This window comes from Saccostrea cucullata, unplaced genomic scaffold (genome assembly GCF_032062105.1).
Source record: "Saccostrea cucullata isolate Sc308-1 unplaced genomic scaffold, CSIRO_AGI_Scuc_v1 ctg14531, whole genome shotgun sequence".
NCBI classification, from domain to species: Eukaryota; Metazoa; Mollusca; class Bivalvia; order Ostreida; family Ostreidae; genus Saccostrea; species Saccostrea cuccullata.
Window position 1 is genome coordinate 1 of NW_026919257.1, and position 15,289 is coordinate 15,289.

A 15,289-nucleotide genomic window follows, 5' to 3' on the forward strand; every position below is an offset into this window, starting at 1 on the left:
TGTATTGACCTGGGAATTTATAGTAAGGTAATGCTTTTAATTTGTTATTTTGTCAATGTTCCATTACACCTTCATTCATACCTGTCCAGCTATGACATCATAGTGGTCATATGGAGGAACTATGGTAAAATTGTTCTCTTTGGAAACCCTGTCACAAGTGGATTGTCTGAAATTAAAACAACATGATAGTATATAATTTTGATAACATATCTTTAATTTTTTTTTATTTTCTCAAATTCAATAATATTTATTTTGAATATTCAGGGAAACTGGTGCACTCTTTCAGTTAAATAACAAGGAATCTCAATAAACTTACTTTAGAATATTTATATGTCATTATATTAAATATATATCAGAGAAAAACATTGTTGGCCTCAACAACATACCTGTCAGCTGGTGTGGGTTCACAGAACACTAATTCAGCACCATAACCTTTGATTGCTTCAGACTTGATCTTTGGTGAATTGTTCGGTACAACCACACTGCATTTCACTCCAGCCACCTTTGCAGCCCATGCCAATGCCTGCCCATGATTTCCACTGCTATGGGTGACCTGTGAAAATTTGTACAAGTTTATTCAAAGACAGGAGGCCCATGGGCCATAATGCTCACCTGAATCACAAAGTACTTATGTTCATCATCAAAAGATTAGAAAATTCCATTTTTATTGAATCACATGAAAAATTCCTACCCCATATTGTTGTCCCACCTTAGACCAATAGGATAACAATATAACTTCATATGAATCAACACATTCTGGAGATTTACATGCATCATGATTAACATGGTCTTGCTGTTCTTTCAGAAGTAAACACACACTACTTTACTATCTGAGAATGAATGCATGTACCGGGGGTATCTTAATATTATCAACCATGGCATAATTAAGATATGGTACTTCCATATATTCCCATGTCAAAAAAGATCCCTACAAATGTGACCCAAATTAACCTACCCCCTGAGCCATGATTTGAACACACATGCACAACTGTACTTCTACTACCTTAATGATGATTGCATCTTATATTACTTACGATAAAAGAAGCAAAACATTCATGTTTACTTCATACCAGTGACAAATTTTCATCCAAAAAAAAATATCCTCCTTTAATCTTTGACTCAGGCGAGCTCAAAATAATTTTTTTTATGAAAGAAAATCCGATATGAATAAAAACTCAAAAGAACTTTTTATTTCAATTTTCGTTTCCAATTAAATATATGAATTATATGTATAAATTATATAAGTTTTATGTTTACATACGACTCCATTCACATCTGGATTTCCAGCTTTTAAGGATAACACCTGCAAAGTACACATTCAATATACAGTTTTATACAATCTAAGAATGTCAATGTACCAAAAAGTTAGTAAACTAAGTAGCTGACTGGAGAAATACCAAATCAAAATTAAAAAATAAATAATGCGTGAACATCAAAAGGTTTAAAAAAATATTTACAGCATTTAATGCTCCTCTTGCTTTGAAAGATCCCGTCTTCTGCAAGTTTTCTGCTTTGAAAAACACTTTCCTTCCAACCACATTGTCAAGTGTCGAACTTGTGAAAAATGGCGTGAAGTGAATATATGGGGATATTTTTTCATGCGCCTTTTTTATGTCTGAAAGTGCAACTTTAAAACAGTTTGTCATTTTAGTTCTCTCTGACTGCATTCAGGTCATCATCTGTCACATTCCATGAATTTTAGTTTTTGTTTAGGTTGTTTATTTTAGAGTGATCTCCCTTTCAATGATAATAAATCGGGATCGAACTTCAAAATATTTTTCGTTTTGTTTGATTGTAAATTTCAAATATTAATATTTAAAAAAAAAAAGAAAAGAAAAATTACGGATGGTTTGAAAACTCCTCAAAACTTCTTCGAGTACAATCTTAGATGCCTTTTGAGGGATAAGAAAATATATCCAAGAAGGCAATTGAACAAAAACGTTTACTGAAAACAAAAATATCAAAGCTGGCGGTTGAAACGGCCTTGACCCCAGTACTGTTTTAACAAGTTCTTGCACAGTCAACGATCTCACCAAAACACAATGGTGTTTTGTTGACAACAATGGAATACACGTGAGAATGGCATCTGGTGGCAGACAAGAAAGTAGACGACTAGAAGACTCAACAATGGAGGTATTAGATCAATTTAATACGTCAGAGTTGTACTGAAGAATTCAATAAAAAGATAAAAGTTGACTCAATTTTCTCTGAAAATGAGTGAAAAAAAAGAACATGCATCAAAACAAATCTGAATACTTAGTCCTAAGTTATACTTAGATCTTCATATTTATTTCTACAAAACAACCATCTTAACCAACTGAAACTAACTTGTATATGTAATTTTTGTATATTAACTTAATTTATTTAATTTTGAAACAGAGCCTTGCTGAAGTATTTCGATGCTTCATTTGTATGGAGAAGTTGAGAGATGCACGGTTATGTCCGCACTGTTCCAAACTCTGCTGCTTCTTGTGTATACGGGTAAGTTACAGTTTTACTTATAACGCAACTGTACTTTCAATTTTTAAATGCATATCGGGTTTACAGCAGTCTGAGCTCGACACAAGGAATTTTGCTTTCCTTCCGATTTATTCACTCATTGATAAAGATTTTAAATTCATCCTACAGTCAAATTCAGAGATAATTTATATATATCTTTTTTTATTAACTCTTAATGAAACCTTTTGTAATATTTTGTATGTTTATTACCATGATTACAGAGATGGCTAACGGAGCAAAGATCACAATGTCCACACTGCAGGTAATCAATACTTTATAGACTTGTAAAAGATGAAGATTTTCTTCTAATACACACAAAAATTGAATTATGAACAACTCTGTCAACCTAACACACAACCAGTAGATACATACCCATAGAGAATTTATACTGGTATTGCAATATTCTGAAATGTGCTGAAAGTGCAGTCATTACATGTGTAACTCATTTCTTTTTAACAACTTTTGCTTCTTTGCAATATTTTATAAAAGTTTTAGAATTCAATTTGAAATTTTAAGTAGACATTTGTGCAACTCCTTTATATTTGTTCTGATATTTAAATGATTTAGTGTTTCATTGTAGAGCCTCTCTCCACATTCATGAGCTGGTCAATTGTCGCTGGGCGGAGGAAGTGACTAACCAGTTAGACACCCTTAAAGACTGTGCTCCCTCCCCAAAGAAAGAGGACTCTGACAAGGACAAGTCCGTTGAATATTTTTACATTCTTTCTTTATTGTCACATGAAAAATATCCTCATGTTTATATTCAGTAATTTTTCTAAATGTTTAATTAAGTGTCAGAGAGGATGATAAAAAAAATGTTCTTGTTTTTTAAAAAAAAAATTTCCTATGAGTAGTGAGAAATATAAAAGATGATTGTACAAATTATATGGACCTTGAAGAAATTTCAAACCTTAGGATTTGATTTGTTTTCCTTCTATTTTTAGATGTGACGACCACCAGGAGAAACTGAGTGTATATTGCTGGACCTGTAAACAATGCATTTGTCATCAGTGTGCATTGTGGGGAGGAACGGTAAAGATTTTTGACTTATTGATATTTTGTATTTGTGGAAATATTTTTATTCATGTGGTTACTAGTACTCATCTTTCCAATCCTGTTGCAAAGCTCTTTAATTCTAAAAAAAAAAAAGGTCTATAACGAGTATTATTATATTTAAAAAAAACAGGGTTTTTTTTGCCCAAAATGCCATTTGTGTGTAGTAAAAATAGAAGAAAAACATTTTATTTGACATTTCAGCACTCTGGTCATACATTCAAACCTCTGGATGATGTCTATAATGAGCATGTGAAGAAAATTACAGAAGAACTGAACCAGCTAAACGTCGTCATGTAGAGCTCATTAGTCTGGTGCAGGATGTGGTAAGTTATTATGCCGCCCTTCGAAGAAGGGAGGGCATATTGCTTTGCTGCTACCTGTCGGTCAGTCCACTTAGTTTCTGTTCATTTTCTTCACAATCGTTGCACATACTGAAATGAAATTTAGTATACGGATATATCACATGAATATCTAGGTCAAGTTCTGTTTTGGACAGAGTAATGCCCCTTGGACTTAGAAAAATTCCAATTATTTGCTGTTTCCGTTCATTTATTGCACGTACTGAAATGAAATTTAGTACATGTATACCAATATATCACATAAATATCTAGGTCAAATTATGTTTTTGGTACAATCGGACGCCCCTTGGACTTAGAAAAATTCCAATTATTTGCTGTTTCCGTTCATTTTCTTCGCAACTATTGCACGGGATCCTAAATGAAATTTAGTACATGTATACCAATATATCACATGAATATCTAGGTCAAATTATGTTTTTGGTACAATCGCACCATTTTTGACAGAGTTACGCCCCTTGGACTTAGAAAAATTCCAATTATTTGCAGTTTCCGTTCATTTTCTTCGCAACCGTTGCACATACTGAAATGAAATATTGCATACAGATTTATCAGATGAATATCTAGATCAAAGTCTGTTTTGGGTATGATTGCGCCATTTTTAATAGAGTTAAGCCCCTTAGACTTGGAAAAATTCCAATTATTAGCAGTTTCCATTCATTTTCTTCACAACCGTTGCACATACTGAAATGAAATTTGGTATAGGGATATATCACATGAACATCTAGATCAAGTTGTGTTTGGGGTGCTATTTTTAGATAGTCATGCCCCTTAGACTTAGAAAAGTTCCAATTTGGGGGAGGGGGGGGCATAAGGCCTAGAAAAAAAATATGTTTGTTTCTGCTTTCCCGACCGACCCTAATTTATAGTGCCGACCCTAAAAAATTTTTTAATGCTTTTGTCCCATGTAGTGCAAGATTTCACCCAGGGAATTATAGTCTCCAACTTCGCAAGCTTTTCAAGACAGAAAGAAGTTTGAGTCACCTTTCTATTATAAGTTTAAGTCACAGAAATGCTTGAAAACACCATTTCTTTTGTCATTAATGTTACTTCTATACACGTTTTGATTAAAGAAGTAAAAATAATTTTCAAAAAAAAAAAAAATTTGCCTACCGACCTACCCTATATTTTTTCAGCCTGAAAGCGGAAACAAACATACTTTTTTTCTAGGCCTAAGTGTTTTACAAACATCTCTTGTGTTTATCTTTGAACTGGAAAATTTTATCTAGAGGAATAAATTATGTGTTTCAATATACTTAAAACCTTGTTGATTTATTGATTTACTTTGAATCTGATTTGTTAATAGGAACGCAACATAGAGGGGGTAAAGACTGCCAAAGATGAGAGAGTAAGAGAAATCAGGAATGCTGTGGAGCTGATGATTGCAAGATTGGAGACTCAGCTCAAGTCCAAACTTCTTACCTTAATGGGTAGGTCATGGGACACTTCTTTTTGTAAAGTTTACAGGTCAATACAGCATACACTTCATTATTAAGACCACGGAACATTAACTGGCAAAATCGGAAATATACAGCTTACGTCATTTCTATCTGTTACAATCAAAACATTCAGTGATAGACAATGAAATGGGCGAGTACAACTCGACGTGGACGTGAGGAAAACATTGGATTGAAATTGCAGATCAAAATTCATTTTCAATCCACCTGAGCTGTTTTCAAAGCAAAGAGTGAATGTATGATCTAAAAATTAACTAAATTCAACTCCCAAATACATATTGTTTGAAGTTCACATTAATATGAGTTTTAGCTTATAATTTTAAGAACGTGAAAGATCAAAGAAGACAAAGATTATTTTTTTAGGAGATATTTGATTCTAGAAGGTGGGGGGGGGTAAAAAATTGTTGAGTCAGGTCATGGCTTAACATGACAATATATTTTATTTCAAGGATTATAAGAGTGCATGAGTTTTATTCTCACTGAAAACTGTTGGACAACTTTATTTAAAAATCATTCAGCCCCCCCCCTACACAAAGATATACATATATTTACCGAAGAGAAATTAAATATTTGTCCCTTAAATATTAATCTATTTAAAACACCAGACAAAAAAATTAAAACTGTAACAAATTTGAAATTATTTGTATTCTGGGTCAATCAGTAATAATGTACCTTCTGGCCGTAGCTGAGGTGGATTGAAAATGAATTTCGATCTGCAATTTCAATCCGATGTTTTCCCCACGTCCGCGTCGGATTGTATCCGCCCATTTCATTGTCTATCACTGAATGTTTTGATTGTAACAGATAGAAATGACGTAAGCTGTATATTTCCAATTTTGCCAGTTAATGTAGGGCAGTCTTATATTTAACAATCTCTAAAAATAAAGTTTTAAATATTAAATGAAGGTAAAGTAAGTAAATCTGATTGTAAAAAGTGGAAAGATGTGTAATTTAGGAAAACTATGAAAACTGAATTAAAATGTTTGTATCTAACCAATATTTAAAACTTTGCAAATGCATGAAGATTAGGAAATGTATGCCTTAATGTTGTATAGGCCAGAGAGGGCAAGTGACCCAGGATACAGAAAAGTTAGAGACTCTGATCCAGAAAATGAACCAGAAGTTGCTGAACAGTGGCAAGAATGAACTGATCGGCCAGAGCACTGAACTTCTACAGATGTTCAAACAGTTCCACTGTAAACCCATGGCTTCATTTGTTACTGCTCCAGTACCTGCAGATTTTACCAGGTGTGTATTAGAAATATGCATTACTCTATGTTTAAAAAAAATAATTTAGTGTAGTAATTATTATTTAATTAATATTTAATCATTTTGTCTTTAGTGAGATAGTCCCCCAGTATGACACCAGTACTTTTGTGATGAAGAACTTCAGTGTGTTACAACAGAGGGCTGACCCAGTCTACAGTCAGCCATTACACGTGTCGGGCCTCAGCTGGAGACTCAAAGTCTATCCTGTAAGTTTGAGATATATAAATAATAATTTGAATTGAATTTGAACTCTTTCTGTAAATATATTTTGGTCTGAATGATAAACACATAGCGGTTTTCGTATGCATTTATTATGCCCCTCTTCGAAGAAGGGAGGGCATATTGCTTTGCTGCTGTCTGTCAGTATGTTGGTCTGTCGGTCTACTTAGTTTCTGTTCATTTTTTTCGCAACCGTTACACATACTGAAATGAAATTTGGTATACCGATATATCACATGAATATCTAGGTCAAGTTTTGTTTTGGGTACGATCGCACCATTTTTGACAGAGTTATGCCCCCTAGACTTAGAAAAATTCCAATTTGCAGTTTCCGTTCATTTTCTTCGCAACTGTTGCACATACTGAAATGAAATTTAGTATACAAATATATCACATGAATATCTAGATCTGGGTACGATTGCACCATTTTTGACAGAGTTATGCCCCTTGGACTTAGAAAAATATCCATTATTTGCAGTTTCCGTTCATTTTCTTCGCAACAGTTGCACATACTGAAATGAAATCTAGTGTACAGATTTATCAGAAGAATATCTAGATCAAGTTTTGTATTTGGTATGATTGCGCCATTTTTGACAGTTATGCCCCTTAGACTTAGAAAAATTCCAATTATTTGCAGTTTCTGTTCATTTTCTTTACAACCGTTGCACATACTGAAATGAAATTTAGTGTACAAATTTATCAGATGAATATCTAGAACAAGTTCTGTTTTGGGTATGATTGCGCCATTTTTGATAGAGCTATGCCCTTTTGGATTTGAAAAAATTTTAGTTTGGTGGGAGGGGGGCATAAGTGTTTTACAAACATCTCTTGTTTGTTTTATGCTTGTATGTTCATGTAATTTGTCCTACAGATGAATGCAGCTTGTTTGAAATATAGAATTTTGGTAATTTAGTGACAACTGAATTTATTTTTTTTCATCAATAATTGTACTTGTTTTCATTGCAATTTTATGTTTTCAATTAGGATGGCAATGGAGTGGTAAGAGGAAATTACCTGTCAGTATTCCTAGAACTGTCTGTTGGACTCTCTGAAAATTCCAAGTAAGAAAAATTTATTGCAACATTTATTCAGTTTTTGATTTCAAAGTAGAAAATAAAGGTATGCTTAATTTAAAATTCATGCCCAAGAGTTTGGAAAAATTTAAGATTGTTTAAGATATTTTCTTACTTACTTTTATTTGTTTGCCAGATATGAATACAGAGTAGAGATGGTCCACCAAGCCTCCAGAGACTACACAAAGAACATCGTTCGGGAATTCGCCTCGGACTTTGAGGTGGGGGAGTGTTGGGGGTACAACAGGTTCTTCCGCCTGGACCTGCTGGCCAGTGAGGGTTACCTAGACACAGACACCGACACCCTGATACTGAGGTTCCAGGTCCGACCCCCCACTTTCTACCAGAAGTGTCGAGACCAGCAGTGGTACATCAATCAGCTGGAGTCAACTCATACTCAACTGATCAACCAGATCACCGATCTCAAAGAGGTAGGTAGTCATATAACTTATTCTTCTCTTTGGTTCCTTCAACTTCTAAGTATTTTGCGTTTTCAAGAAAAGAATAGCTGTATTCTTGATTTATGACCAAAAATATCTTTTGTTCAGAATTAAAAATTTTGAAATCTAATATCTATTTTGTCAGGAAATGATTTATTTATTTATTATGTATCTTTTCTCAAAATGCTATATTTCTGTACCTAATATTGTAGAGGTTACTCCTGCTTGAGATGTCTAGAAACTCAGGGTCCGGCAAAAAGGGTGGAGCATCAGCTGGTAAATATTATAGCTTCTACATATACTCAATGTTATTATTTACATTGTACACTTATGTGTAGCTTGTATGTACACTGGGTTCAGTTCATTGACTCAATATACAAAGTCACATCTCTCATTGATTTTTAGCTCACCTGAGCTGGAAGCTCAAGTGAGCTTTTCTGATCACCCGTTGTCCGTCGTCCGTCCGTCCGTCTGTCTAGCTGTCTAGCTGTCCGTCCATCCGTCTGTAAACTTTTCACATTTTTCGACTTCTTCTCAAGAACCACTGGGCAAATTTTAACCAAACTTGGTACAAAGCATCCTTGGGTAAAGGGGAATTTAAATTGTTAAAATCAAGGGCCAAGTCCCTTTCCAAGGGGAGATAATCAAGAAAATACAAAAATAGGGTGGGGTCATTAAAAAATCTTCTTCTCAAGAACCACTGGGCCAGAAAAGCTGAAACTTATGTGGAAGCATACTGGGGTAGTGTAGATTCTAAATTGTTAAAATCATGACCCCCGGGGGTAGGGCGGGGCCACAATAGGAAATCCAAGTTTTACATAGAAATATATAGGAAAAAACTTTAAAAATCTTCTTCTCAAGAACCATTCGGCCAGAAAAGCTGAAACTTATGTGGAAGCATCCTGGGGTAGTGTAGATTCTAAATTGTTAAAATCATGACCCCTGGGGGTAGGGCGGGGCCACAATAGGAAATCCAAGTTTTACATAGAAATATATAGGAAAAACTTTAAAAATCTCCTTCTCAAGAACCACTGGGCCAGAAAAGTTGAAATTTATGTGGAAACATCCTGGGGTAGTGTAAATTCTAAATTGTAAAAATCATGACCCCCGGGGGTAGGGCGGGGCCACAATAGGGAATACAAGTCTTACTTAGAAATATACAGGAAAAAACTTTAAAAATCTTCTTCTCAAGAACCATTCGGCCAGAAAAGCTGAAACTTATGTGGAAGCATCCTGGGGTAGTGTAGATTCTAAATTGTAAAAATCATGACCCCTTTGGGTAGGATGGGGCCACAATAGGAAAACCAAATTTTACATAGAAATATATAGGACAAAACTTTAAAAATCTTCTAAAGAACCACTGGGCCAGAAAAGCTGAAACTTATGTGGAAGCATCCTGGGGTAGTGTAGATTCTAAATTATAAAAATCATGACCCCAGGGGGCAGGGTGGGGCCACAATAGGGAATCCAAGTTTTACATTGAAATATATAGGAAAAAAATTTTAAAATCTTCTCAAGAACCACTGGGCCAGAAAAGTTAAAACTTATGTGGAAGCATTCTGGGTTAGTGTAAATTCTATATTGTAAAAATCATGACACCGGGGCCGGGGTAGGGCGGGGCCACAATAGGGAATCCAAGTTTTTCATAGAAATATATAGGAAAAATCTTTAAAATCTTCACCTTGAGAACCACTGGGCCAGAAAAGCTGAAACTTATGTGGAAGCATTCTGGGGTAAGTGTAGATTCTAAATTTTCCAAATTATGACCCCTGGGGGTAGGGCGAGGCCACAGTAGGGAATCCAAGTTTTACATTGAAATATATATGGAAAAATCTTTGAAAATCTTCTTAAGAACCGTTGGGCCAGAAAAGCTGAAACTTATGTGAATCTTGCACTAGTGTAGATTCTAAATTGTCCAAATCATATCCCCTGGGGATAGGGCTTGGTCACAATTAGTATTACGAAGGTGGGAAATCTGTTAAAGAACAGCATGGCCAAGTTTCTCAGGTGAGCGATGTGGCCCATGGGCCTCTTGTTTAAATATTTCAACAATATACTTTATGAACATGATGAATAAAACATTAAAATATTTTACACATTGTATCAGTATTAGTACATGTATATGCACTATTTTTTATAAAAGTTTGAATGACATAATTCTCTCTTCAGAATCCCCCCTGCCATTGATAGATCCCCAGGGCAGTGGTGATGGAAATCTTACTCAGCATTCCATTCTGTATCCCAAACCAATCCATCCAAACTCAGGCTCTGAGATCGAGATTGAGCTGTGCGAAGAAGACCATACAGCAAAGGATGACAGCTCAACCTCTGGATCAATTGATGTATGGCAATCTCTGTATATATTGGTGGGGGGGGGATACTGCAGAAATTTATCTCAGTATAATATTTGACCTCTTTTTACATGGAGTTTAATAAATATCTTTACATATAAATGATCTGTAATAAGTTCCATAACTGTGTTCAGCAAAAATAAATTAAACATTTTGTGCATATGTTTCTTTTGTCTTTACTTGTTATCTTTTTCAAGTCTAACTATTCAAAACATTGTTTACAAAGATTTGGTATAAGTTCTTCAGATTTGGTATAAGTTCTTCAGATTTTTAAAAAAAATTTGATATATTTCTGATATAGGAGATAAGCCAATATGATATAGAGGACTGTGAGCATGACAATGACCAAGGGGCAACAGAACACAACGACGAAAATGACATCGACGAGGAGACTATGTAAGTTTTAAAAAATCAGCTGATTGTCTGTTGTCACCATTAAACTGTGTAAATGTAAAAAAAAAAAAAATAATAATTTGGTGTTTTGATATTACACACATAGTAAAGTTTGTTCTAAAAAAGAAATGTTTTTAGAGTACAATTGTACAATAAACCTTTGAATTGTTGGCTGTGTTTGGTACTGTGAATATGATGAAGTACACGGTATATTAAAAAGTCAGTCAGTTTTCTGTTTTTGTTGTTATCAGGTCTGTAGACAATGATGTGGAGAATAATTGGGAGAACAACTTGGACAGATTGGGGGCTCATAGTTACACCCCCACCATCCCAAACATTACAGATAACAGGTATGGGGAGAAAAGAATATCCTGTGGGCATTTAATACATAGTGTTTATTTCAATTTTAAGTTATAATCACAGTGCTTTGTGAGAGAAGGTAAAAAAAAATAGATTTACTGTAGAGGTAAAAAATCTTATTTAGAAAATTGAATTTCTTTATAGTGCTGTAGATGATGAAGCAGTCCTAATGCAGTTTTTACAAGAACATTCTAAATATGACAACACTTGGTGTGTTGGAAATGGTAACTATTTTTCATCATGTTGAAATTTCTTCCCAAAATGTTTTTTTTTATACATGAAAGTCTATTTAATACATGTGTATTTTGAATGTTATGAACAATTTTTTTCGAAATATTTTGCCTTTACTTTATTATCATAGATGCTGCAGGAGATGGACTGAGTTCTGACTGGTTGGACAATGTCCTGAAATTCACTAAATCCTGCAGTAACAGCAAAGATACAAAGGACAAGGACTCCAAGAAGGATCCTGTCACTAAGCCTAAGCCTCCTGCCAACAAGCCTGCCATCCCAGCCAAGCCTGCCAACGCCTCTGCCACCGCCTCCAAGCCACCGCCGCCTACCACGGACTACATGCTGGAACACATACACCAGAGGTTCACGGAGCTGGCGGCCTCCACTCTGGCGGCTGCCAGTGGTGCTGTGACTAGTGAGACTGAGGCTAGGGCCATGGTCAAATCGGACAACAAAGGTATCAGTAGTAAAGGAGATGTTCAAATTTCTTTCCATAATTTTTTTTTTGTCTATGCTGAAGTTACATTGCTGTTATGCTAGACATTGCTGGTTATATGTTGTTCCCATTGTGAGATGTGAATGTTCCTTTCTTGACTGTGAAAAAGTGATGTGTGTTATCTTGAAATGGATGTTATTCATTATTTAGACAAAAAGGAAAGAGTACAGATTCCATCCATGGATCTATCAACGAATGATAAAGGAAGCAAACTTAAAGTAGAGAAAGAAAAGAAAATAACAAACACATGTATATCCTCCTCAGATTTAGGTAAAAATTTACTAATCTATCATTTTCTTAAACATCGAACTGAATTAAGATGAGTAGCCAAATGTTAACAATTTTTGTTGTTTTTCTTTCAATATTAATGTGGGTTTTGCTGTTACAGATGGAGTTTTGGGCCTTGACTTGACCAGCGCCTCCTTAGAACAGGAGACTTTGTCTGACATATCATTGGACGACATTCCATCTCCCCAGCGTTATCAGTCCCAGCAGCTAGCAGCCGCCATTCCACACAGGTATACTGTCCACTTCTTAGATGTCTCATGATTTACATTTATATATGCATGTATACCTTACATTTGGAATGATTCATATACAGTAACAAAAAAAATGTTTATTTCATGAACATTTTGTACCTGAACTGGGTCAGATTAATTTTGAGTACCTATATTTCAGGTTACATTATTTTATAATAGAAATTTATGCACTGAAATGAAATTTTTTCATGCATTTATTTGAGATCTGCAGTATGTTTAAAATTACATTTTAGTCCACCTGATCAAGGAGGAAGCAGAAAGAAAAGACTGGTTATAACCAAGAACAAGGTTTCTACAGCAGCTTCTGGATCTCATAAAGACCAAGGTCAGTGAAGGATTCTATTACTTCATGTCCCAGAGACTGGGGTTGTGGCCATTTTCAGACTATTTTGATCTCCATTAAAAGAAGTGTTCCATATAAAGATATACAAAATTGATGAAATTTTAAAATTAATATGTATGAAATTTTTCATTGCCAAATGATAGTTGACGGCAGATATCATATCTAGAAATTTAATTTATATCTGGTGGTTAATTTGTTGACCCCCCAGCCTCCTTTATTTATCTTCTATCCATAAGAACAGTATAACTTTGACCAAAAAGTTTAAACCATACAAGATATAGGCGTGTAAAATTTTCTAAATTTCTATCATACTTTCAAAAAGATAAAATTGTCACAAATATATTGTAGTAGTAGGTCTTACAATATCCTTTTTATAAATAGAGTTATATTTTCAATTTTTAAATAGGAATACCCTGGGCTCTGAACTTTGTAAAAAAGGTGAACAAATCTGAGCCAGCCATGGAGACAAAAGATAAAGGTGGATCTACAGTCACTGTGGGGTTGTCCTCTGTTGTTGTTGATAACCATGGTAACGGTAAAGATGGCTCTCAGTTGCCTAGCAGCAGTGCTTCAGGAGCCAACAGTGATCACAACACATCGTCTGATTCGTCATCGTCCAGCTCCGGTCCTCTGGTGGAATTCAGTTCTCAGGCTGCTGCCAAGGAAGCTAGGTAAGTGTCCATTAAGAATGCTATTTACTTTCTGTCATGTACTGCTTGATTTTTTTAAAAAAACTTTGAGTTCTTCATTTAAAAGGATAGTATGGTTTTTGGTTAGTATTTTGATAACAAAATTATGTAACAAAAGCTGAATTTTACAAAATGTAAGTCTGATTACTGGCATCAAATTAATGATAGCTTATTAAATTCTTGGAGAAAGAGGCATTAACTACATGTACATGTATGAGAAATTCATTGATTAATTTAAGAACCAAAAACGTTAAATTGTTTAGGAGTTGTCTTTCCTACTAGAATGGGATATGATGAGATTTAATAGCATAAATTTATAGATAAGAAACATTCTTAATCAATTTAAAAATGGACTCTTTTTTTTTTTTAAAAGAAAAAAAATATTGAGAACTGATAGAATGAAGTTTTTCATCCTGTTCAATGAAAGAAATAGCTGCTCTTGCATCTTTTACTTGGTCTTTTAATGATCTTGGCAGCGTCTTGCTGTGGAAAATAATTACTCATTTAATAACAGTACAATTTAAATTTTAGGTCAGAAAGTGGTGATGATGCATCTGTAGTATAACTATCCAACATCCATTCCATGTCAGTCATCTAACAAGGTTCATATTAGCTCAGAGACAGGAAGACAAGATTTAAAACTGACAAAATATTGCCACAAAGAAAACAGGAGAAACAAAGGAAATATTTTATATTTAGGTTTTGTGAAAGTGATATATGGGTTTCATTAAAGTGATATTTGGACTTCACAAAAGTGATATATATATCTAGTCACGATGATCATATCAGGAAAATCGCCATGCTTTTTTTTTTTCATCATATGTGTTGTACTTGAATGAAGTGGATTTTTTTCAATCATTCTAATGAGAACTTTATGTGCTGCCATGGTTGTATGTTTTAATAGATTTGTTAAATCTTGGACTATATTTCCATCTTCTTGAAGTTCAAATGAATTCAGTAACAAAGGCTTTCTAGCAGAGGTTATGTTTTGCATGTATACTTTTATAAAAATTTCTTATTATTTCAAGGAATATTTGCTCAAGGTCAGTTGAAGAGAATGTTGATGCTGTAATTATCGGTACTGTTCAAAAATAAGGGAAATAGAGTGTAGCATTTCAGAAGGAAAGCAAAGTGATTGCATTTGTTAATTTTAATATGAGTCATATTATCAATGTGAATAATTCTAACTATAATGCTAAAGTTACACACACAGTATTGAAACTATTGTCTTTGACTGTCATTTCATTGCATTTTTGTCAGGGGTATGTAGAATCCAAAATGGTCTGGGAAATTGTTTTTTTTTCAAACAGTTCAAAATCTCTTTTTCTATACATGTATTCCAATTCAGATCTCTTCATTTCTTTTGTTTAATTTTACTGTTTTGCTTTTCTGCATAGGCTGTTTTGCTTTTCTGCATAGGAATTATTGTTATGAATTTATATTTTCTATTCTGTATATTTTATTTTTTCTAAGTAATTTAGGTAATGGTTTTTAAAGCATTAGTACATATAGTTA

The 15,289-nt window shown here is 34.2% G+C and overlaps 2 protein-coding genes across 2 annotated transcripts; one reads left to right on the top strand and one right to left on the bottom strand.

Annotated features, from left to right (window-relative positions):
* Positions 1-81: 81 nt before the first annotated feature.
* LOC134283254 (probable serine racemase) lies at positions 82-1,726 on the bottom strand (the record flags this gene model as incomplete). The annotated part of the gene is made up of 4 exons (XM_062765700.1): positions 1,458-1,726; positions 1,262-1,303; positions 387-553; positions 82-166 (listed from the first exon to the last, which is right to left on the bottom strand). Coding segments are annotated over exons 1-4 (504 nt in total), but the record flags the coding sequence as incomplete, so codon positions are not given.
* Positions 1,727-1,823: 97 nt separating this feature from the next.
* On the top strand, positions 1,824-15,165 carry LOC134283241 (E3 ubiquitin-protein ligase TRIM37-like). Its single transcript, XM_062765690.1, is given in 23 exon segments — positions 1,824-2,133; positions 2,380-2,481; positions 2,721-2,761; positions 3,080-3,199; positions 3,444-3,531; positions 3,757-3,832; positions 3,835-3,878; positions 5,218-5,341; positions 6,424-6,616; positions 6,711-6,843; positions 7,841-7,917; positions 8,066-8,360; positions 8,582-8,645; positions 10,539-10,711; positions 11,022-11,116; positions 11,365-11,463; positions 11,618-11,697; positions 11,835-12,164; positions 12,354-12,473; positions 12,592-12,721; positions 12,976-13,067; positions 13,492-13,756; positions 14,306-15,165. Coding segments are annotated over 23 exon segments (2,829 nt in total). The 5' UTR covers positions 1,824-2,079; the 3' UTR covers positions 14,340-15,165.
* The last annotated feature ends 124 nt before the right edge of the window (positions 15,166-15,289 follow it).